The sequence below is a fragment of the Bidens hawaiensis genome, unplaced genomic scaffold, assembly GCF_021521415.1.
Source record: "Bidens hawaiensis isolate Kalapana, Puna unplaced genomic scaffold, B.hawaiensis_p1.1 tig00048199_1, whole genome shotgun sequence".
NCBI classification, from domain to species: domain Eukaryota; kingdom Viridiplantae; phylum Streptophyta; class Magnoliopsida; order Asterales; family Asteraceae; genus Bidens; species Bidens hawaiensis.
In genome coordinates, this window is record NW_027498627.1 from 1 (window position 1) to 26,982 (window position 26,982).

The following is a 26,982-nucleotide window of genomic DNA, read 5'->3' on the forward strand; positions in this document are numbered from 1 at the left end:
ATCCTGAGATCTATCTATTACGAGACTCCAATCCAGTAAAAAGAAACAACTTATAATTAACTTCAAAAACCTATTTGATTTAGCTATTATATATGATTTATGACTGCTTTAAAACTGAAAAGAAAAAGGATAAAGGAGAAGAAGATGAAGACATCATGAATTGATCTAATGAAAAACACTGAGCAACAAAATGTTTTGATTTCTTTTAGTATGTACCCAACCTGCATATTGTTGTATCTATTGAAGCTCTTGAAGCAAACAGGACAAGAGAACTGAGTAGGGCCAATACGAATCTGAGAGGGTGTTGGTATCCAATATTGACCCTTGTTGAGTCTGCTAATAGGACTATACCCAAGACTACCTTCATCTACATCCTCCTCTTTACTCTTTAGATTATGAACCATTATTTCACCGGTTGTAGAAGAAGAATTTGATGAATTTGAGATCAAAGATGCAAGATCAGCAGCACTAGCCTTTGGTAGCCCTATGTGAAGTGCCACAGTCACATCCGTTTCATCATCTTCATCTTCATCCTCAACATCGTCACAATCCACATCCATATGTTGATGATAATCTTCTTGTTTTCTTGATGGGCTCAAGCTCAAGAGAGAGAGAGCTTCTCTGAGAGGAGGAGAAGGAGGTGGAGTTGGATGTTGATTAATACTATTGTTAGAAGTAGATGGATTGAAGTTAAAGCTAGGGATGGTTCTAATGTTTACATATGAAGAAGTCTGGAAACTATTGTAGTAGTAGCTTTGAGGGTGTTGATTAGATTGAATATAATGAGAACATTTGTAGCAGAATTGGTGGTGAATTTATCCAATCTAAACCATTGTGAGTAAAGATTTGAAGAGTAAGGGTCAGTCATGGTGTTGATGAAGAATATGATGGGAGAGAACTAGCTAGTTTGCTTGATGATCCTTAGCTTTGTGTGTGTGTGTGTAGGTGCGTATGTGTGTGTGTGTGTGTGAGAGAGAGAGAGAGAGAGAGAGAGGATGTATGGTGATGGTGATGGTGATGGTGTGGTGATAAGGAAGAGTGATCAAGAGACTTCCTTTGTATTTTTAACTATTTCTTCATATATAAAAGTGAAGCCAGGTAAAGTACACGATGCTACGTGCGGATGAGTGTGTGGGTATATGTGCTATCTATGAGTCATTTTTATCTCCATGGTCAAAATACACTATATTAATGGTGTCCTTCACTATGGTGAAACTTGAAAACCCTATTCATGCTATTGACTTTAGTTCCAAACATTTTGTGCACGGGATTTACTATTAATTTCTTGAAATTTTTTTGGAAGCAAAAGTGAAATAGATTGAACTTGTATCACGGGCCATCAGGAGAAATTTAATAGTGCTACCTATCATCATATGGTATAAATCCTACAAAACATAAGGAGGATCCATGCAAACATACAATTTTACCTTTTTCATAATAGGATTTGATGAATTGAATAACAAGAAGCCAAGTAATACGATCATAAGCTTGCTTTAGTTTTAGAATTGCTTGAATACAAATAACGATGAGCATTGTTAGGTTCGCAGGCCTTTTGTTTAAGCCAGAATTTTAGTTGAAGTCAAAGAGAGTAGATGGGTGTAGGGCAGCCAAGCATAGGCACAACCGGTTGAGATTTCTTTTTCGTCAAGTTATAAACCTTATCTTAGTCTCTATATATAAATGTTATGTATTTGTAATTTTTTCACATATAAAGAATATTTGGTTGCCACTCATGTGTAGATCAATTTAGACCAAATCATTTAAATCCTCATGTTCATTTTAATCTGCCACTTTCGTGTATGTGTGTTAGATCGTAACAAGTAAACACTAAAGAAGAATACATTGTTGATGATGCTTTGGTTTTCCCTTATTTGGTTGTGTTGAAAGTACCATTGATTCTTGGGTTATGGATTCCGGTGCATCCTTTCATGCTACTCAATGTAGTGAAACGATGAAGAATCTAAAGTTTTGTGATTTTGGAAAGGTAAGACATGCGTATGATGAAGTTCTTGATGTGACAGCCATGGGTGACATGGATCTGGAAACTTCATTCGATTCATGGATTTTAAAGAAGGACCCTGAGTGTAAGGCCCCGTACCGGTAGCCTTACTTTAGCGTCGGATTTACTCATAACACAGTTCGTACAAATCAGAGTTCATTAAAACTTCGCGGATATAAAAGCTTTCATTAAACATTTCATAGCAAAACACATCTTGTCTTAAAACATCATGTTGTCTTTCAAAATAAACGAAACATTAAACTTAAAAGTCTTGAGTCTTCCGATGCCAGCCTCTTATTCTGTGCCACGTGTCTCCTCAAGCGAGCTGCCTCTTCCTACTCACCTGCGTGCATACTAAAAGTCAGCTACGCTGAGTGAGTTCTAGTTAATCAGGCAACATACAATTTATTCCCATATATTTCTTCCCGTATCCAAAGACACATATTACTACCTTAACCTCGTATAAATATCCATAGGAGGATCGTCAAGTAATATCTATTAAAAGAACCATTACCATTACCATACTATATATAATTTCCATAGGAGGAACACTTTTACTATCCATAGAAGGAACACTTTACTATCCATAAGAAGGAACACTATACTTTCCATAGAAGGAACACTATCTATAAGTTATTATTTAATATCCATGTAAGGAGCTAATCACTTCCCTTGACGATACTTGCAATATCCGAAGATCGTTCACGTACCGACAAGCTTTCATTCATAATGTTCATACATCATCCTTACATTACATACAATATTAATATCTTTATTTATATCCTGAAAGTACGTGCAATATCCGAAGATCGTTCACGTACCGTCAAGCAATCAATCGTATCTATCACATATATCATACACGGCATACACTTACCATTTAAGGTAAGTGTATTAACTATCTGAACTCGGTTACTTCTTCTGCTATTGTTATTCCTTCTTAAGCTGTGCGCGACTAACTATTTAATAATTGCAATATTAAATACTACTCTAGCCACTCTCACTACCACTTAATTAGTCTTACGCGTCTAAGCCGGTTTTACTTCGTTGAATCATTACACGGTTAGTTAATCGTTACTCGTTAATTCTTAAAAGGTATCTTTCATCAATTATCAAAGTCCAAGGACTATTATGTAAATATCTCATTCTTTTCTAAGTCCAGGTACTGTTCTGTCATTAACTCAAACTTCTAGTTCGTTGCTTGGTTTTTAATGAACTGGAGTTCATTCGCTACTTCTATTTCTCATAACGAATTGGCTAATTCGTTAATTTATAACGAATTGACCTTCATAGCAAACTGAACCCTATAACGAAGTGGACCTTATAACGAACTGGTCCTTTGACTAATCAGTCCATAAAACGAACCAGTCCAAATAACGAATCAGGCCATGTAACAATTGGACCTTCTTAATTCGTCATTTCTTCCTTAACGAACTTGATCACGAACTAAGGCTAGTTCGTTAAGTTTTCATTAACGAACCACTTGACGAATCACTTCTAGTTCGTTAACTCTCCGTTAACGAATTAACTCTAGTTCGTTAACTCTCCGTTAACGAATTAGGGTTAGGTCAGAACATTCCCTGACACCACTTAACCTCGTACCAAAATCTCTGGCGCCGCTGTTGCCGGAATAACGGGATCTCGACGGAAAAGCGAGATCTCGCTTGTTTCACCATCGTTTTCACCATTTTTCGTCCCGTTTGATCCAGATCTGAGCTAGGTGATCCCTAAGCTCATCTTAGGCTCGGTTTATACCCGATTCCACCCGGATCTCATGACTTCAACGGTTTAACGGTGTCGGCTCGTCGTTTCATGACTAAATCTAACGGGTTTGGATTTCTACAATATCACACTATCATTACCTCGGGTCGATGCTCGATTTCCATCTTGGTTTCGGCTAGAGAGAGAGAAATATGAGAGAGAGCTAAATGTGTGTTTTGGTAGTGTATGGGATATGTGTGAAATAAATGATAAATGGGAATTTAAGGTTTATATAATTATAGATCATGGCTTAAGCCCATGGTCTCATCCTTCTTTCCTTCATGACCCAAGTCCATAACCCATATCCATTAACCAACACTAGCCCGACCCATATTCACTCCTACTCTATTTTATTATTTCTCCGCTTACCCGAGTAAACTTCCCACAATTATTAAATAATATAATTAATATTATCTTAGAAATTTCGGGATGTTACAAATTAGGAGTTCCAAAATCTTAATTATAATTTCTTTAATTTACCCTTACAGACATTAACTAACCCCAAAATTTCCATGTTTTAAAAGATTTCAGTAATTCGTCTCAACCACAGATCAATCAATCATGATCAGTGTAGCTTAAGATGCGTTTGTTTGTTCTTTCAACCATTCATTTTAATTTTTAGTAAATTAAATTAATAAATAGTAGGGTTGTTCACGAGTCGAGCCGAACCGAGCGAAGGCTTTCTTGTTGCTTGGCTCGTTTACAACCGAACCGAACTGCTGAAATTCGAACCGAACGAAAACCGAAACTAGCCAAATCGAATTGAGCATTTTTCGATCGAACATCGAGCGATTTCAAGCATTATTTATTTCTTTTTCACGTTAAAATGTTCAATAAAACACAAACTTGAAGGTTTTAAATAATATATATTTATAAACAAATTAGTAGTTTTAGACAATGTAATCAATTGTAAACTTTTATTAAAAAATAATATTGAAGTGAGATATAATGATTATGTAAACAAACTTCTATTATTCTAAAATCTTGAAGCGAACAAATAAAACTATAAAATTGACGGAATATGAAAGTTTTAAAGGAGTAAAAATAATAGTAAAATCATATTTATGTCTTTTGTCTATATATTTATATATTTGTTCATATATAGTTATATAAAATAAATTTAAAATATTCGAGCCGAACCGAACCGAACCGAACCGAGCAGACCTTTGCTCGTTGCTTACAAACCGAACCGAGCAGAGCGGCTCGTATTCAATCGATCGAAAAACGAGCAAGCATTTTCCGAGCAAGAGACGAGCGAGTTCGAGCGACGATCGGTTTGGATGATAAATAGAAGGGTAGATTCCACCAATGGGCCTCTGGCTTTAGGCCTTTTTAGTCTTATCCTGTCTACTTGGGTCATTGTCCATATTTCCATATGCTTTGTCATGAGCTTCTACGCACAATACTCTTAGTGGGTCAACTGTTAGCGGACTAGGCCCAGTACAAGTTAAGTTGGGGTTCTCTTTACTAAATTCATATAGTATGCGTGCCCCAACTAATTTTTTTAAAGCAATTCGGATTTTCACATTCGCGTGATGATGACTAATTGACTATTGAGCACAGTTGATACATATAGTAATATCTTATAGCTTTTTTTTTATTTAAAACTATGTTTGAGGGATGATTCTTTCAAATAGATTAGTGTTGCTCACGAGCCAAACAAAGCTGAATCAAGGTTAGCTAGCTTGGCTCAACTCAAAGCATCAACCGAGCTGAAAACTTATGTTTGAATATAATCAAATCAACTCATTGGTCTTCAGTCTTCTAGCCGCCTTTTTTTTATAGAAAATAATGTGTTTTAAAACAAGATCAAAATGATTCGGCTAGATTAAAGGAAATTGTCTGTTAGGGGGGGGGGGGGGGGGTTCACTATTTAGGCTACCAAATTCTTCTTCGTTGTGATGTAGCGCTAAATACGATGGTCCAATTGCAGTGAGGGGGCACAAGGTAGAGACATTCAATGATGGTGTTCCATTTTGTGTTTGGTGCAAAAAAAAGAGGGCGGGCAAAAATATATTTTGATGACATGAGGAACGGAAAAGAAAAGCTACAATTCTACAATTATATCTATTTAAGATTTTATGGTATAGATTTTTCTTACTAAGTGGAATGAAAAAACTGATAAACGATCTTTATTTGATTGTTTTCTATCCGAACCGGTCCTTTACCAAATAAGGGGTTGTCTGGAATCTAACACATGAACCATTAAGAGAGCTGACCGATTTAGAGGCATTCAACGTGTTTATAAATTTGACTGGGTAGGAGACTCCATGACTAATTAAAGGTTGCGTTTTAGTGAACCAAACACACTTTGGTACTGTCGTGACCAACCTTCTAAGGTTATAAGGAAAACTTATTAGATGAAAACAATTTATATATCAAATGGACTAATTTATTGTGGGATGTTATATACAAACACCACCTCCATGGTATATGTACAGGCCTATACGAGCCGTATTGGCATGTATGACTCAACAGAATCATATAAGCTATGTGTGACTAATAAGTGTACGGAGGGTACAAAGAGATAACTTTTTGCAGGCTATACAACCCGTATAGCCAGCCCTATACAAGTTGTATAAGTAGGGTTGTTCAAAAAGCTCGTGGCTCGTTTGAATAAAACTTGCTAAAAAAACTTGATTTGAAACAACCTGGGCTGAGTTGGCTCATTTTTGTAACCGAGCCAAAGTCGTCCCAAGCTCATCTTAGGTCATGGCTTGGCTTAGCTCAGCTCGATCTTAGACTCGTTTAACTTAGTTGAGCCACCTCGTTTAATTCGTAATATATGTGTTGATTACTGATTGCATTTGCTCATTGTTTATCACCATAAAACATTTGAAATTAGATTTGGGTTTTGATTTTCACACCTAATTTGAATTTGTGTTTGTTCCTCTTTCTGGTGGCATGATTTTGTTCACATACATGTAACATGAAACTTGCAACAAAATCTCTTATTCTGTTCAAAATTTCAAACATTGTTATAACTAGTTTGTTATATATGATTATGAAAAACATATGATTATTATGTAAGGATAAATATATGGATATTATATTTGTGTATGGCCTACATAATCATTTATATTATAATAGATCAAAGTTAATTAAATTATACCTTATAATTATGTTAGCTAGGTAATTGTTGATGGACCAAATTACCCTTTCTTGCTAACCAAGGGTTCCCCTAGGATGTATATAAATATGGAGAGACTAATTAACATCACATAACTTAACCCTAAACCCTCATATCAGATTTCGTGAGCCCCTCTCTCCCTCTATATTATTCGGTTTTCTCAAGAACCCCAATCCCCATCACTAATATACATCCTAAAGGGGAACTCAACCAAGCTGACTGTCATGTCGTCTGGATCGTACTCATCAGCCGTGGCCACCCTCTCTGCTGTGACAGGTATGTTTAATTGTAGGTTTATCATAACATCCATGTTTTCTATTATATACATGAAGAACTGATCAACATGTGGTATCAGAGCGATGTTGATTAATCAGTTCTTCATGTCTTCCATTAACTCAGGATCTAAACTGGAATACATGGACTAAAACCTGATAAACCCTAATAGTTTTCGGTTTTCATTAGTTCGTATTATTTATTTATTTATCATTTTGATTAAAATCCGAAAACTGATAAACCCTAACAGTTTTTCAGTTTTAAAAATCGCATCTGATATAAATTAACAGTTTTTTCGAAATCTGATAAATTAATGAGTATTCGTTTTCGAAAATCTGGTATAATCTGGTTCAATATCTGGATTGTTATAATGTTTTACTAAATTTTGATTAAAATTTAGACCAAGATATTTCGAATTTTGTAAACTTAATAAAGGAATTACTTTGAAAATAATCAAATATTGGATAAAAAAACAATCCCTAAAGAATTCAGATTAATCATTATTAACTGTTCATAAACTTATGGGTGTATGCGTTTACGGCTAAAACAGTTCAATCCGCGCTAATCATTTTGTTTGCTATTAACTAAACTAATGTTTTGTAAATACTTAAAATTCATATTTATCACTTTTACAAAATAAATAAAGCTTAACTTGAATGAATGATGATGTACACTTCTGCCCAAAGGTGATGTGATACATCTAACATATCATTCAAGTCTAAATACAAGCTATGTTAGTTTAGCTTAAACATGATTTTAATGTATCACTTCTGCCCAAAGGTGATGCGATACATTTATATCAAAGCAAAACTAACTCGTGCATAATTAAAATGGTTGTTTCACTTCTGCCCAAAGGTGATGTGTTACAATTGTTTTGCACATATACTTAAGTAAAATTTAATTCTGCCCAAAGGTGATTTATCTTTTATTTAAGTAGAATTTTATTAATTACATTAATCTATTATTTTAATGTTAATAATAGATATTAATTATCACATCTTCATAATTTAAAATGGTTCTTATTTATGCCTGCATTAGTTTAAATTGCCCCTAGTTCACTCTAAGTTCCTTCTAGTTTAGTATCTTAACATTCTCATATAAATTCCAATAACAGCTCCAAATGGTGGAATCACATCATTAACTGGAGATAACTTTGCTGCCTGGAAGGACTCTCTTATGCTTAATCTCGCCTTCCTAGATTTCGAATTTGCTCTAAACGAGGATGAACCTCCAGCACTAACCACTGAAAGCACCCCTACTCAGCACTTATTGTTTGAAAAATGGAAGAGATGTAACCACATGTCTCTAATGCTTATGAAAAACTCCATTAGCATGCCCATAAGAGGATCCATTCCGGACTCTGACAATGCTAAAACCTATCTGGCTTCTGTGGAGGAACAAATCAAGGGAACGTCCAAGGCGCATGCTAGTACTCTTATTCTCAAACTGGTGACTACTAAGTACGATGGAAGGAGCGGCATTCGTGGGCACATTATGACGATGAACGACATGGCCCATAAACTGAAGGGATTAAACATGGAGATCAGCGACGGTTTCTGGTACACTTCATCATTAACTCTCTTCCACCTGCCTATGATGCTTTCAAAATCAATTACAACACCCAGAAGGACAAATGGTCCATGAGTGAGTTGATTGCTATGTGCGTGCAAGAGGAAGAGCGTATGAAGATGGACAAACCTGAAGTTTCTTACCTTGCCACCAGTTCCAAGAAGAGGAAGAACACTAATCCAAGAAAGGAGGTTGCTAAAGTTCAGAAAAATAATACAGGTGCCTCAACCAGCTCTCAGAACTCCACTGGAAAGCCCTTCTGTAAGTTCTGTAAGAAGTACATTCATAAGCAGAAGGACTGTGAATATTATGGAAGACATACTGATGTGGGTTAGGCCCCTGGTCCATTTTATGAGTTTTGTAAGGGCCATGGGATCGTGAACCAATATACCATGCCAGGCACTCCTCAGCAAAATGGTGTCGCTGAATGGAGAAATCGAACCCTTATGGATATGGTACGCAGTATGTTAGCTAACACTAATTTGCCTCTATTTCTCTGGACTGAAGCCTTAAAAGCAGCCGTTCATATACTCAATAGAGTTCCTTCTAAGTCTGTCCCTAAAACTCCTTATAAACTTTGGACAGGAAGGAAACCGAGTCTTAATTATATGAAAGTATGGGGCTGTATTACTGAAGCAAAACTTTATAACTCTTTCCTAAAGAAACTTGACCTAAAACTGTTACCTGCTTCTTTATCGGGTATCCTGAAAATTCAAAAGGTTATCGTTTCTATTGTCCTTCCCATGTCACTCGTATTGTAGAAACCAAGCGTGCAGTGTTCCTGGAGGATTACAAGATCAGTGGGAGCAGTACTAACCCTTATGAAGAATTGCAAGAAATACAAAATGCGGGGGGAGACTCGTAGATTATTGTAACTCCGGCTATTCCTCTTGTACCCCATGCAATTGAACCTTCTGCACCACCTTCTCCACACTCAGAACCCGTTATCACAGAAAATGAAGACACATCAAACACTCAAAACCAAGACAATGTTGAACCCGCTAATCAACTCAGGAGGTCATCTAGGTCTAGAAGACCTACTAACTTTGATGATTATGTCACCTACCTGACTGAAGCTGCCACCGGAAAGCTTAATGATCCTATCTCTTATAATGAAGCCATGAGCAGTGATCAGTCTTCTGAATGGAATAAAGCAATGATTGATGAGCTTGATACCATGAGGAAAAATGACGTTTGGGATTTGGTTGAATTGCCCAACGGTGTCAAACCCGTAGGATGTAAATGGGTGTTCAAAACAAAACTTGATCCAAATGGGAACGTTGAACGCTATAAAGCGAGATTGGTTGCAAAGGGCTACACTCAGAAAGAGGGAATTGACTATCAAGAGACTTTTTCACCTGTCTCTCGAAAAGATTCATTAAGGATCGATATGGCCCTAGTAGCTCACTTTGATTTAGAGCTGCATCAGATGGACGTGAAAACCGCTTTCCTTAACGGCACTTTAGACGAAGAGGTGTACATGAAGCAACCTGAAGGTTTTAAACCTGAAGGTCAAGAACATCTAGTCTGTAAGCTCAAGAAGTCAATATATGGGTTGAAACAAGCATCACATCAATGGTACCTAAAGTTTGATGAAGTCATGAAGAAACAAGGTTTTGCAAATAATCAAGTGGATCAATGCACCTACCTCAAAATGAGTGGGAGTAAGTTTACTATACTTGTCCTTTACGTAGATGATATTCTATTGGCAAGTAATAGTTTAGACATGTTGCATGAGTCGAAGCGATTACTCTCGCATAACTTCGACATGAAGGATCTCGGAGATGCTTCTTATGTTATTGGCATCGAAATTCACCGAAACAGACACAGAGGAATCTTAGGATTATCTCAAAGGGCCTACATTGACCGTGTCCTTACTCGTTACAAAATGCAACATTGTAACCCAACTGCAGCTCTTGTAGTTAAAGGAGACGTTTTCGGGGCATTCCAATGTCCGAAAACAGAGGTTGAAAAGGAGCAAATGAGATTGATACCTTATGCATCGGTAGTCGGGAGCCTTATGTATGCACAAGTTTGTACTCGTCCAGATATTGCTTATATTTCTGGAATGTTAGGCCGTTATCAGACTAATCCTGGCCTTGAACACTGGAAAGCAGCTAAGAAGGTGCTTCGATATCTTCAAAGGACGAAAGACTACAAATTGACTTATAGAAGAAGTGATAATTTAGAAGTGGTAGGTTATTCTGATTCTGACTTTACTAAATGCAAAGATGACAAGAAGTCCACTTCGGGGTATATCTTTATGTTAGCAGGCGGGCCCATCTCATGGAGGAGTCATAAGCAACAGTTGACGACTACTTCCACTATGATGGCAGAATATATAACTGTTTATAATGCTACCTGCTGTGGAATGTTGCTTAAAAATCTGATTTCTGGGCTCAAATTAGTCAATTCTATTTCTAGACCATTGAAGCTTTATTGTGATAATTCAGCTGCCGTTAATTTCTCGAACAGTAACAGTTCGACTGGAGCTGGTTTATATCTTGATACAAAGTATTTGTTTGTGCGTGAACGAGTTGAGAAAAATAAACTTTGTATTGAGTATATTAGTACACATAATATGCTAGCGGATCCGACGACTAAAGGTCTCCCACCTAAAGTTTTTGAAGAACATATTGCTAATATTGGATTTACTGAAGATCTTATTTAATTGCATATTGTACTTATTTACATTTTATTTAATAACATTTCCTCAGGTTGGATTTTGTATGTCTCTTAATATGTTCTGCATGCGTAATGACATACAGACAAATTATTATACAAATCAAATATTTGAAGGGCTTGCTTATATAATTTTGATCATAACTACTTAGGTTTTAAACAAGGACTGTAGTATAATTAATGGGGGTCTTGAGCTGATGTTCAATTCAATGACTGTATTTCTCTGCTCCAGTTTAAGTTTAAAGCTAAAATGAGTGTTAAAATCTGTAGACTAATCTAATGCTCATAATAAATGATTATTTGGCCAAGTGGGAGAATGTAAGAATAAATATATGGATATGTATATTTATGTATGGCCTACATGATCATTTATATTATAATAGATCAAAGTTAATTAAATTATACCTTATAATTATGTTAGCTAGGTAATTGTTGATGGACCAAATTACCCTTTCTTGCTAACCAAGGGTTTCCCCTTGGATGTATATAAATATTGAGAGACTAATTAACATCACATAACTTAACCCTAAACCCTCACATCAGATTTCGTGAGCCTCTCTCTCCCTCTATATTATTTGGTTTTCTCAAGAACCCCAATCCCCATCACTAATATACATCCTAAAGGGGAACCCGACCAAGCTGAATGTCATGTCGTCTGGATCGTACTCATCAGCCGTGGCCACCCTCTCTGCTGTGACAGGTATGTTTTAATTGTATGTTTATCATAACATCCATGTTTTCTATTATATACATGAAGAACTGATCAACATATTATAATAATCTAATTTCTTGAATAACATGTATACATTACACAACTCGACTCATTCGTAACTTGCAAGTATATTGGTCATTACTTCATAGTTATTAATAAAAAAAATTTCAAATAATTGTCTAATGTTATTTATTGAACACGCAGATTGTGTCTATCGGATTTGGAGTCCGACTACATGAACTCGTATGAATCATCTTCTCACATTAATGCGGTGGTGTGTGGTCCCAGAAATGGTCGTACATGTCGTGTGCTCTTTTTTACTTCTTGTGATGGGTCATTCGTCATTCGTTCATGTTCTTACTAACACTTCCAATCACCATCTATAATGTCATGTTGTAGGTATCAATTTACTAATTTACCAATAGTTATATAGGTGACATTATTAAATGTTGTTTTTTGTTATGGTGTTTTAGATACATAAACAGACAGCATCTTATGGATGTAACTAAAATCTTGCATTGTATCGATGCTGAAAAACGGTATCGGATTAACAAACTGGCGGTGTACCTATTTCTCTTTATCCTACTTGTAATCAAGTTAGTTGTTTACTTTCGTTGCTTTTATTATTTCAAACATAAAGATACTTGTTCCATGTTGACTTCTGTGGTCACACAATCTATTTTACGATTTAAATAAATGGAATAAGTTTTAGGTCTTTGAGAAAACAAATTATGATAAATCATAAATGTTAACCCATCTAAGGATACTACTAATGACATTTTTTATTTTCAAACTATATACTAATACATACAATCTTATCAAATTAAGTTCCACTTGTTTGACCTTAAAAGGTCAAATTGTAGAACCATTTCTGTTTAAAAAATAGATCTGTTGTTGCGAAAGTTCTCCAACATTCTATAACCATTTCCTCCCACTAATGAAGATCTTGACATTCTTTCTCATGTTCTTGAGTTTTACAAAATGGCAAAACAGATCCTTATGTTTTCATGGTTTTTTAATAGTCGTCCTTTGGAAAACTTAATGACTGAAATCATATTCTGTGTTTCCAAAATGTTTCACATTACGTCATTTTCCACTAACCCAGTTAAAATTTTTCATTAACTTTGGTCATGTGCAAAGCATATGAGGGTAGTGTTATAAATTTACATATTTATTTATAATTAGAAATAAATTAAATAAATATATTTAAAAACAAATAACTCTCTCTCTCTCTCTACAATCCATATGCATCATCTTCTTCTTCTCTCTCTCTAACATCGAAACCCACCACCACCCACCACGCACCACATGCCACCGGTACCACTTGCCTTCGGCACCACCACTCTTCACCTGCCACAGCGACCACCAACCGAAAAGCCTCACCGTTGAATCTCTCTACAATCCATATGATAACGCCTCACCGGAAAGCCGATCAGTTGTCGCAGGTGATCCAACAACTGTCCAAAACCAAAACACAATAAAAAATCCAGAACCCAGAACCCAATAAAAAATCTGACATACTAATCAGTACCGGGCGTAAATCCGACCCGGATCCATCCTCATAAAACATCTCATATCCGGTATGCGGACGGCCACTTAAGACGATAATCGGGTCGCCAGAGCTCCTATTATGAACGATGTTATACATATCAGATGCCAGAAAATGGGTTCGGTGAAAGTCCGAGAGAGTGGGTTCGGGTTATGAATCTCTTCAATGAATCCGTCGTTGCAGTCGGAGCAAAAGACAGATTCAGTGAATCGGCCGCATCTGTAGCACTAGTTGTGATATGCGTGGTGGTGGTGATAGGCGGAGATGGTGGTGGTTGTTGGACGTTGGTTGGTGGCCGGACGAGGCGGTGGCAGTGTTGGGATCTATGTTGCCAAAACTCTAGCATAATCCTCCTTTAAAACGGTCGAGTTTTGGAACCACCATCAATGGTTGCAGGTTCGATGGTGCAGTTGTGGTGGTGGTCCGGTGGGTGCTGTGGTGTAGAGAGAGAAAGAAGAAGAGAAAGCGAGAAAGGAGAGAGAAAGTATAAAGGGGGGGATGAGTTGGATCATGAAATTACGGATTTACCCTCATGTGCAGGTCATGTGATCGGAGTTAACGAAAAAAACTAACTGTGTTAGTGGGAAAGAACGTAATGTGAAACATTTTGGAAACACAGAATATGATTTCTGTCATTAAGTTTTTCCAAAGGACGACTATTGAAAAACCATGAAAACATAAAGGACATGTTTTGTCATTTTGTCTACTTTATATTTAAGTGCATGATAAACTTGATTGATATAAAAGATAGGTAATTTTGTAGTTTTGATGAATACAACAACAATACCCAGTAAGATCCCACAAATAACAATGCTATAAACAGGGTTTAAGGAGGGTGGGATGTAGGCTCCGAAACCCATATACATTAGATAATATAAAAAGACAAAATTCAATACAACATCTTTAGATATTGGAGAAATAAAAAACTAGCTTCAATTAATATTAAATAAGAAAATAACATTAGTCAATAAAATAAATAAATGTCTTGATAACAACAGTATTGGATATTGAAAGTAGTTAAAAACAATATATTAAATTAATTTATTATTTATCACTAAAACTAAATAAATACAGAGACAAATAAAATTAAGTTTAATAAATATAAAAATATATGAATAATAATAATAATAATGACTAAAAAGTAATAAATAAAATACAGAAAACGATATAGATTAAATAAAATAACACACAAAATAGATGAATTTGAAGAAGTATGGAGGTAAAAAAAGGATATATCAGAATGGCATGCGACAAAAATAAGGTAAAAGAAACCTTTAAGATATTTGTAACAAAAAACTATACATTATCTTTAAAACTCTATAACCTTAATCCAACGTCTTCAAGAATTCATATCCCCAACCATGTGACAAGCATGTCTAGCAAATCATTCATAATCCCATCATCCCAAGTCAATTTGGGTCGACCTCTATCTCTCTTCCCCTCTAAAGTAATGTTTTCTACAAATCTAATAAGAGTCGTCGTCTATCTTCTCTTCACATGTCCAAACCGTTTCAAATATCCTCTCTCTTATCTTATGTGATATGCTAGCCCCCCCCCCCCCTAATCACTCCTGAAAAATATCGTTTCTTATTCGGTCCAACTTTGTATGCCCATACATCCACCTTGGCATTCTCATCTCTGCAACCTCTGTAAGGCCCCAAACCCGGTAGTCCTACTTTAACGTCAGATTTACTCATAAACGCAGTTCTTACTATCAGAGTTAATTAAAACTTTCGCGGAAACGTCAACTTAAAGCATTCGTTACAAAACATTAAATATTTACTTTGATACCATAACATAAAACATTATCTATAAAACATCATTTCTTCCATCTTCAAATGTCAGCCGTTCAATCGATGCCATGTGCCATTCTCATGCTAGCTCTTTGGTCAAATCACCTACGTGCATACTAAAAGTCAGCTACGCTGAGTGAGTTCTAGTTAATCAAGCAACTTATGATACAACCACTACAAGCATTATATACGTATCCGAAGATACGTAGTCCACTGTCTGACCTGCTCACCTTACCACTTAATCTCTTATTTACCCCTACAGCTAAACCACTTTAATAATGAATAACGTTATGCCACTTTGCCACTTTAATAACGAAAAACGTTATGCCACTTTGCCACTTTAATAACGAAGTCACGTATAGGCTTACCCTACCACGTACTATCGTCATGACACTAACACCCTTACTAGACCCTTGCCACTTCTAACACACTCTACCTCTACTCGTCTACAACACACTTTATATTGTTACGTCATTTACAAAATAATCAACTTACATCACAACATTTACACACACTAATAACCACTTGGGGATCATTCCCGAATGACGGTACGCGCAATATCTGAAGATCGTTCACGGACCAACAGACATCCATTTATAACATATATAAATATATCACATCAAAAATTATAGTATACACTTACCACTTAAGGTAAGTGTATTCACACTCCACATCGAGTATGCACACAGCCCCGAAAACATAACAAGGAAGTGGGGCTAGAAACTCACCTGTATCCGGTTACGCTCAGAGCCAATAGTAATCCCTTTCTTTAATTGAGCATGCCTAACTGTTAAATAAATATATATGTATTAACCACCGTATAATTAGTTAAATTGGCTTTCTAATAAACCCATGTACTAGTTTAGTTGAGCTTGCTCGCTTAGCTTAGGTGACGGGCTAGTTTTGTTTTAATTTAGATATGGGCTGCAGCTTGTGGGCTTAGCTAAGTCTGGCCCAACTGCCCACTAAAGCTTCTGGGCCCAACTGGGTTCAAGCCCAAACCCAACAGAGAATTAGTTGGCCGAGAACTCGCGTTTTGACCGAGAACTCTTGGGACCGAGATCTCATGTTTGGCCGAGAACTCAGATGACCGAGATCTCTGGTCACCGAGTACTCAGGTCTGATGCTTCCAGCTCATTTCAAATTTCCTTTTCCAATCCTAATCAGTTCAGGTGGCTGATGGTGGTCTCTTCCACTAATTTTTAACAACATCAACTACCCTTATTACACATTTTCCCCCATTATCCTTCCCTTATCAAGATCTAAACCACCCTTAGCATAAAGCTTGAACCTTTATCCATTTTATCCCCGTTTTACTAGATCTTTAACTAATGAATTGATTTAGCCCATCAAGTTTACAACTTTATGGTTCCTCTATACCCGATCTACTCTAGGATTAAGTTTTAGGGCAAACCGTTCATGAAAACACAACCTTTAAGGTTAAAGTACATACCTTTATGCGTTTCTAGGTTACGGTTCAACTTGGTTATCTTGTGTCTTGCCTAAATATCCAAGATCTATCACTTAGTAGCTTGATTCGAGTCTCGGATCCCTTCCTCAAGCTCGCGGCCGTAAATAGGGAATGTATATGTGTGTTTTATGGTGTAAAATGGATGGAAATGGAAAGGATTAGGGTTTAAGGGGGGTATTTATACTCCCTTAAGCCCATGGACCTAAGACCCATCTTTCCTTTTTAGTCTATGATTAAATCCATTTAATTAGCCTACTTATCCTTTTATATTTATTATTATTATTAATCCACTAACTCAATTATTTCATCTGACGAAAATAATATATTAATTATTATTTTAGAATTTTCGGGATGTTACAAGTCTCCCCCCCTTAAAGAGGTTTCGGACCTAACTTATTCCTCGTAAAAGGAACCCTTCTTATATTCACACACTTTATTGAGTCACCTTCGCTTTCCGAGTTATCTTTCTTTCTCCCGACTTGCAGTCATCGAGCGGTGATCATGTGTTTTAACCATTAAGGTAGCTTGCCCATGAGGCCCTAGATGTACCAAGTCTTGTCTCGTCTTCCCAATGAACCTTGTTTCATATAATAACGCTAACTCCTAAGGCGACGATTTACCATCACACAACCATTTATCATAACCAACATGCATTCAAGATAATTCATAAGTTGCTCATATAAAATCACAAGAAAACACAACACATTCGTAAAACATGAAAAGGAAATCATTCAAGCTTGATAGACAAGCATAGTTCATACTATAACATATACACCACTTAACATAAAACAACTGTGACGAGCCACTTATTCTTCCACAGCTTTCTCAATGACTGATAAATCTTCCTTTCACGCGTCTCCCCTTCCCCCCTCCACCGCTACAGCTTCTTTGAAATCTCTAGCTATGTGACCTGACTTACTGCACTTGTAACATTTCTGATCCTCGGTGCATTCACGAGAGATGTGCCCCTCTTTTCGCATCGGTAGCACTGGTTTGGACCAGCCTTGCATTCTCCCAAGTGCATTTTCCTGCAAACTTTGCATGTCTCCTTGCCAGCAATCTTTTACGTCTTCTTCTCCGCATACTCCACGACATCCCCAGCTCGTTTAGTTCCTTTCCCTCCTTCCTTATCTTTCACTTCCACATCATTTGCCTCCAGATCATCGTAAACCATCTCTGCCAACTCCACTGCAGACTCAAAGATAGCATGTTTGTTAGCCTTGACTAACGTGCGGACCTTCTAGGGAAGCCCCCTGACGTAGCACTTGATCCGTTTCGCCTCAGTGTTCACCATGTTAGGCACCAGCCTAGACGTGTGTTTGAATTCAGTGGTGTACTCGCGGTGTGTCGTCTTTCCCGCCTTCAGATTCAGAAACTTCATCTCGGCCCTCTCAACCTCGGCATCAGCACAGAACCTTCTCATCACTAACTCTTTCAGATCGTTCCACCTCATTGCCTTAATCTCTTCTCGAGTCCTCCTTTTCTCCACATTTTCCCACCAGTACATAGTCTCATCTTCGAATGACTGAGTGGCATAACCCACTGCTTGGTCGGGACGGCACTCGCCAATTCGGATAATTTTGTCCATAGTGGTTATCCATTGGAGAGTAGCGATTGCGTCTCCTAGACCAGTCAGCTTTGGCGAGTCACATCCTTTGAAGGACTTGTAGTTACACCCACCTCGGCCTCTCTTTTCATCATCAACTTTCATAGATCCAGCTTCGCTCGAGTCACCCTTCTCTCCCTCACCATCTTTCTTACCATTCTCTCCTGATCCTTCAGCAGTTCTTCCAGCATATCTTTCGGGATTCCAATTCTTCATGGCAGTTGCCACAGCTTGGGCAATGACAGCTTGAACAGCAGGGTCAAGTTGATGTCCCTCATTGTTACTCGGATTTCGATCAGCCGCACTTTCTTCTCCCTCAGCGTTAGCCGCTGATTCAACAGAGGGTTCTCGGACCACCCGTGGCCTACCACGACGTCCCGTACGTCCTCCCATTCCAGCACAAGTGTAATTAACTATTTGCATTACTCCTCAGGTTCTACATACTTCCCTTCGTGATTTCACTTGTGCTAGGTTTTTTTTTTTGCTTGCTTTTAAGCAGTCAAACAATCAAGAAATCCTATCCCTATCCCGCATATATCCTTCTTTTAACAATTAAGTGAACATCTTTATACATTATTATTCATAGTTTACAGTTACTGAGCTTGCTTGAGTGACACATGGCTATCTTGAACTGGCATCTTCTTTATTTTCTTTCTAAAATCTCATTCTCTGTTCGAGTCTAAGCACGTAGGATGCTTAATCTCTCGAACTTTGCTTTGATACCAACTTGTAAGGCCTCGAACCCGGCAGCCCTACTTTAACGTTGGATTTACTCATAAACGCAGTTCTTATAATCAGAGTTAATTAAAACTTTCGCGGAAACGTCAACTTAAAGCATTCGTTACAAAACATTAAATCTTTACTTTGATGCCAACATAAAACATTATTTTTAAAACATCATTTCTTTCATCTTCAAATGCCAGCCGTTCAATCCATGCCATGTGGCATGTTCCATCCTCATGCTAGCTCTTTGGTCAAATCACCAGTGTGCATACTAAAAGTCAGCTACGCTGAGTGAGTTCTAGTTAATCAAGCAGCTTATCATACAACCACTACATGCATTATATACGCATCTGAAAACACGTAGTCCACTGTCTGACCTGCTCACCTTACCACTTAATCTCTTATTTACCCCTACAGCTAAACCACTTTAATAACGAATAACGTTATGCCACTTTGCCACTTTAATAACGAAAAACGTTATGCCACTTTGCCACTTTAATAACGAAGTCACGTATAGGCTTACCCTACCACGTACTATCGCCATGACACTAACACCCTTACTAGACCATTGCCACTTCTAACACACTCTACCTCTACTCGTCTACAACACACTTTATATTGTTATGTCATTTACATAATAACCAAGTTACATCACAACATTTACACACAATAATAACCACTTGGGGATCATTCCCAAATGACGGTACGCGCAATATGCGAAGATCGTTCACGCACCAACAGACATCCATTTATAACATATATAAATATATCACATCAAAAACTATAGCATACACTTACCACTTAAGGTAAGTGTATTCACACTTCACATCGAGTATGCACATAGCCACGAGAACATAACAAGGAAGTGGGGCTAGAAACTCACCTGTATCCGGTTACGCTCAGAGCCAATAGTAATCTCTTTCTCTAATTGAGCACGCCTAACTGTTAAATAAATATATATGTATTAATCACTGTATAATTAGTTAAATTGGCATTCTAATCAACCCATGTACTAGTTTAGTTGAGCTTGCTCGCTTAGCTTAGGTGACGGGCTAGTTTTGTTTTAATTTAGATATGGGCTGCAGCTTGTGGACTTACTAAGTCTGGCCCAACTGCCCATTAAAGCTTCTGGGCCCAACTGGGTTCAGGCCCAAACCCAACAGAGAATTGGTTGGCCGAGAACTCCAAGAAGAAAACCCCCATGCTGACCGAGAGCCCATGGCTTGATCGAGAACTCGCGTTTTGACCGAGAACTCTTGGGACCAAGATCTCATGTTTGGCCGAGAACTCAGATGACCGAGATCTCTAGTCACCGAGAACTCGGATTAGCCGAGTACTCAGGTCTGATGCTTCCAGTTCATTTCAAATTTCCTTTTCCAATCCCAATCAGTTCAGGTGGCTGATGGTGGTCTCTTCCACTAATTTTTAACAACATCAGCTACCCTTCATACACATTTTTCCCCATTATCCTTCCATTATCAAGATTTTTTAGCATAAAGCTTGAACCTTTATCCATTTTATCCCCGTTTTACTAGATCTTTAACTAATGAATTGATTTAGCCCATCAAGTTTGCAACATTGATCTAATCCACTAACTCAATTATTTCACCCGACGCAAATAATATATTAATTATTATTTTAGAAATTTCGGGATGTTACAACCTCCATCTTACATGCATGTGCCTTCTTGATGGCCCAACAATTCCATGCAACATTGCAGGCCTAACTACGACCCTATAAAATTTTCCCTTTAGTTTAGTTAGGAACCTCTTATGGCACAAAATGATCATAGCTACTCTCCATCTACACCATCCTATCTGGACACGATGGGCCATGTCACTATCTAATTCCCCATTGCTCTGGACAAACGATCCTAGATACTTGAACTTCGTTACTCGCAGAACTATTTGGCCTCCAATGGTAATTTGGTCGTCCTCATCATCGTTTACCCCTCCAAAGTCACAGTGGAAATACTCAGTCTCAGAACGACTAATCGTTAAACTTTTCCTTTCTAAAGTTTGTCGCCACTCCTCTAACCTCATGTTCAGATCTTGTTTTCTCTCAGCAACTAACACAATATCATATTCGAACATCATGCACCACGAGACTGTCTCCTGAATCGACTTTGACAACTCGTCGAAGACCACTACAAAAGAAATGGGCTCATGATGACTGTCGATTTTAGTCATTCAAAAACCCAATTAAACTAAATAGTTAGAGTAAGTAGAGTATCATATCCACGAGGAGCATGTGGTCAACATTAAACTTTTCGTTTGATTATTGAAACTAAATTTAACTAACTAAGGTGGACAATTGATGTCAAGCAAAATTTGAAAGATTAATTTAAAATACAATTTGAGGAAAACGTAACCTCCTCTGGGTTCATGTTCTAGGCTTCACACAAAACTAGTTTGATTAATTGGACACCACATAGACATGGTGTTGTAAATTAGTTAAAGTAGATACTGAGACAAGTTTTTGTCATCAAACCTATACAATTCAATTACCCGGTCTACTAATATCAATTCAACCCTTTAGTCACCCAACCCGCTTCTAGGTTTTGTTATCAACCGAACATGGTTGTTAAGAAAGAACTCAAAACACAAACAAACTGTTTAATCTAATACTTCAATTTGTTAAATGTTTGTCGTCACGAACAAATCCAATACATAAACAAACAAAATTGAGTGCTTAACCTTCGAGAGTAGATCATGAGTGGAATAGCCTTGCATCTAACGAACTTTTTCTTCTCGAGACACGTGTGTGGCAGCCAAAGGTTGTTGTCTTCTTGTGTTATGCCCTATTACCGTTCACGAACTCCTCTCTGTTGGTGTCGTGCCCTATCATATTTCCCCCCAATAATTAATCGATGTGGGCTCTTACTTCTTGATAGTGGGCTGCTTCAAGTTCTTTTCGTATGCCAAGATTTGTTCATTTGTTTCGAATTGTTTGTTGTGGGCCCATGCATTTATTTGTGATTGTGAATACCCAACATGCACCATCTATTTACAAATTAAAGGGCATATATATATACATATATATACATACATATATATACATACATATATATATATACATACATATATATATATATAACTGCCATTATATTATTCTCACCAAACTGTTTAACATCTTTCATTTTCGTTTAGCATCCGTGTGAAATTCCAAGATTCCATATATTATCATTTTCTTTCTTTTCTGTTTGACAAAATAGCAAGACTAGTCCTTTTTGTTTGCATGTTTTTTCAATGGTTGTACTTTAGCAAACTTAATAACATAAAACGTCTTTTATGTTTAAAAACTCTATCACGGCTAGTCCTTTGACCCGAACCTAGTTACCTTTTCTCATTAAATCATGTCATGTGCAAGGCACGTGAGAGCAAATTGGTCTTTTTACAATGTTTATTCACAACAAAAATTAAAAATGTATTAGTTTAGAAATAAAAGAAATAAAATACTTTTATTAACAATATTAGCAATTAAATAATATATGTATGTATTATATACTACAACGACCACCATGGCACATCATCATAACATCCTTGGAAGCACCATTTCTTCCTCAGCCATCAAAAGTCATCATCTTAGACTACCACCACCATCGCCATCAATCCGCAATACCCCTCTGTTTCACCTTGTCGAAACCCTAGAAATGCCCAGAATTGCAAATTTAGCCCCAAAACACCTTGAAACGATGACAGGGGCTTACCAATTACCGACAACATAGATGAAAAAATGAGCCTCGGTCTTCAATTTCACACCAAATAGGACTTGTTGCACTTAAATCACACCAAATCCAACTAATGCGGAGTTGGGTGAATGATGCTCAGTTTTGAATGGTCCAAAATTCAGAGCTGGAAATCGGAGCTCCGGCCTTCCAGTTTCTAACTTAATCTTCTTAATAAATTCCAACTTTGGGGTTTCTTCTTATCATATCTGAACCTTTTGGTCGACGATGACGACAATGGTGGAGTGTCAATAGTTGATCGGTGTAGTGTTTCGAGGGTGATGGTGCTCGTTTACTTTATTGGGATTGGTGGTGCAATGGTGGATGTGGTGATGGTTGAAGAGGATGACAGTGGTGGAGTATAATGGCAGGTAGTAGTGGTGATTGCTTGTGGTGGTGGCGGTGGCGACCATGTCTGTGATTGTTTTGGCCGGACTTGGTTAGAGAGAGATAGAGAGTGATTCTTTTTTTTTATTTTGTTTATAGATTTTTTAGAGTGGACGGGGGATATTAAGAGGGGGGATATTATTATCATAATTAACAGGGTTAGTATCAAAGAATGTAACAAACATAAAGTATTTTTATGTCATTAAGTTTGCTAAAGGGGAACCATTGTAAATACATTGAAACATAAAGGACAATTATTGTTATTCTATCTTTCTTTTATATTAATACCTCATAACAGATGTATAAAGATGTGGTGGAGATGTACATAAACCATCAACATATATTTAACTTTGTAAAAAATAAGTTATATCATCATTTTTGCTCTTTATCTTTATAACTTAAACAATATACAAACCACTCAATATAATTGCATTTCAACATATTTTTAAACTAAAAAAATGCAATATTATTAACTATTAGCCATAGTCAAATACTCACCCGTCACATCCCCACACTTATCATTTGCTTGCCCTCAAGCAAACCATCGTGCAACACATACACCTCGATCGATGGTTCATCAATTATCATCATTAATACTAGTAAGATCTAAGGTCATACCTAGTTTCCAATACAGATACTTTCAAGATTGACAATCCAACAAATAATTTAGTAATGCATGTAGAACTATGGAACCGCCCAAACAAGTGTATTTTGTATCCAGTTAAGGTACACATGTTCACACCCCTCACAAATATATCACTCCTCTCGGTTTAATATATGAACCAACAAAAAGTGTGCTAGTATATCTCTGCCCTCTGTACCAAGTATGAACACAATGTAATAAGCTTGCGAGCCGGCCATATCTCCACCCATTACCCACCAGTTACATAAAATATGGGACTAGGGTTTTGTTGTGGCTTATGTTCGAGTGTGGAATATGATTTATATAGTGACTTATGGTGGATGAAACCTAATTTATTCAACCAAATAAACAAACAACTCACTGACTTTTATTTACAAACAACACTAGCTTAAAAGTGACTCTTTTTGAGCTTTTTCTGATTTTACTTCTTTTTTCTTTCATTTTTGTTTCATTTTTCCTTTTTTTAAACAAATACTAACATCAATATATACAAACAACTGACTTGGCACATGCGTACTGATGTAGATGTCGTGCTCTAATAAAAAACAAGTATTTATGAAGCTTAAATACTTATAACTAGTATGGGTAAGTAAGGTCGTCTTCATAGGGAATCAATGGAAAGTGCTAGTAAAGTTCATAATTATTAATTAATTAACTACGGTGGACAAATGATGTCAAGCGGTTTATAAAGATAATTATAATAACACACGGTTACTTGGAAAAGTTTGTAAACAATAATGAGAAAACGATTCACTTCAGGTTCAGTTAATGTGATGACCGACTAATCACAGATTCAAAAGATTAATTGCGCAGTAATTACTAAACCTAACAGTTGGGTTGTGAAGACAAACGATACCCTAACCGAATTGTTGACACAACTGAACTCCGGTTTACCCAATTACCAGTTTAAAATATGAAAATCAGTTATAATCAATGACTAACGATTATTGGTTCAATGACATAAGAGCTAACCCTAAATGTGATGAACACAACCAGAAAAGTAATGCAAAGTTTGACAATCAAAATCATAAACTGTTTAAATAATCAATTCATAATGTAAAACAAGATTAAAGACATTCAATCAAGTTCATAAGCATTCAAAACATAGAATTTCAAAGTTAGTTTACACAAAACCCTAGCCTAAGTGAATACAATGGTTTAGCCTGACATCAGCATCACAAAGGATTCGCTTATCTGATGAGAGGATGAAAGCATGTGATGAACGGACGAACCGGAGGCTTTGGGATGGTGGAAAATCGTCCTAGGGCTTGTATTTGGTTGAAGGAATGAAGTATATCTCGAATGGGCTGAAAAACTGATTATATCAAAGTTAGGGTTATTTTTCCCGTCAGGAGGATCTTAGCGCGTCGCTAACATCCCAGGGGTGTGATTTTCGTGCCACGCTAAAAACTCAAAATTCTGATTTTAGATATATGCTGACATCACCATCAGGACCTTTTAGCACCACGCTAAAGGCGTCTGACAGAATTTTCTTTATTTTCTTCATTTATTTTGCATAGGAAAGCGTGCCAATCATCATGAGTCTTCTATATCTTCGTTCCAAGCCCTAATTCATCCCGATAAGCGTCCTTAAGGTCAAGTATCCTGAAACACATAAACACGCTTGAAATACCAAAGTTCACATAATATTTAAACTAAAAGTAAACAAAAACTATAATAATATACACAACTTTTGCCCGACCATCACGTACATTGTGTACTATGCTCGACAAATAACTTATATACAACTCTAAAATACCAGGTTTCATCCACAGAGTCACATTAAAAGGCCAATGCTAACACGGTTTGTAATATGGGTTTAACAAATGAAAGAGAAAAAAGCACAAACTTAGCTTCTATGGGATAATGTAGGGTAGGGACTATTATTTATTTAAAGGCCATTATATGTGGGTTTCTACAGTCATATTTCTTTTTACAGATGGTGGTACTAAGATCTCGATATGCATATGACAAACAAGTTCTAGATATCATGAACACACTGGTTACTCTCTTTATGGCACTCATATGACATGTCTAAATATCTATATATATTATATGTACAGCAAATCTCACACACGCACTGGAGGAAATGGGCTGCCGATATGAAACATGTGTACCCGTCTCCATGATTGGTCATCCCCATCTGAACGATCCATTTTAATTTCCCTTCGAAAAGCATTTGATGAGAAAACTTTCAAGATGCTTAAAAACTGACCATGGGAATATAATACTTAGGATTTAGTACGTGTGTAACAAGATAAACCATTCATTTAATTTTCAAAGACCTCTACTTAGCATTAATAACAACAATTAACAAGTTACAATTCCAGGTTTTGTACACAATCAAGGTACTCTGAGGCAGAAAATTTCAAATTTTCTCCATCCCCGCACTTGATGTTAACATTGTCCACAGTGTTTAAAAATATAACTTTTAAAATAACATAATCGAGGACAGGATTAAATTGACTAATTATAGATTTAAAACGGAGCCTAATGTGATGGTCAAAACAAGCTATACAATTACACTCTTAACAAATTAACTAGCAAAACAAATAAAATTATGAAAACGAAAGCACCTGATATAGGTAACTCGTGCTGGCCTAGACGAACCTGTCTCCTCATCTCACTTAACAATATCTGCAAACTCTCAAAAGTGTAGAAGCATGCTTCTCACAAATTTTAGCATAGGTCTTGTAAACTGTTTTCAAAACTGTTACTTTTACTTATCAAGCCGAGTTAAGTAAATTTCATAATTAAATTTGTTAAACGATTAAAAATGTTAAAAGACCTACCTCGTTTTCGTAGGAATCACGATTGCATTTAGCGTATGCAACAAGCCTTTTAAACCCCCCGGTAGCCCAGATACACGAGTATGGTCTCGTGAAGGTTTATAGAGAACTACACCCATAAATTTCAAATACAACATAATTTACACGTACATGAATCAACCGTATCAAAAG

At 36.8% G+C, this 26,982-nt stretch overlaps 1 protein-coding gene and 1 pseudogene across 1 annotated transcript; one reads left to right on the forward strand and one right to left on the reverse strand.

Annotated features, from left to right (window-relative positions):
* Window positions 1-177: 177 nt before the first annotated feature.
* On the reverse strand, window positions 178-1,471 carry LOC143597382 (zinc finger protein WIP5-like; annotated as a pseudogene).
* Window positions 1,472-7,111: 5,640 nt separating this feature from the next.
* Window positions 7,112-8,804, forward strand: LOC143597387 (uncharacterized). Its single transcript, XM_077075897.1, has 2 exons — window positions 7,112-7,163; window positions 8,275-8,804. The coding sequence occupies exons 1-2, from the start codon at window positions 7,112-7,114 to the stop codon at window positions 8,802-8,804; spliced, it is 582 nt and encodes a 193-aa protein (XP_076932012.1).
* The last annotated feature ends 18,178 nt before the right edge of the window (window positions 8,805-26,982 follow it).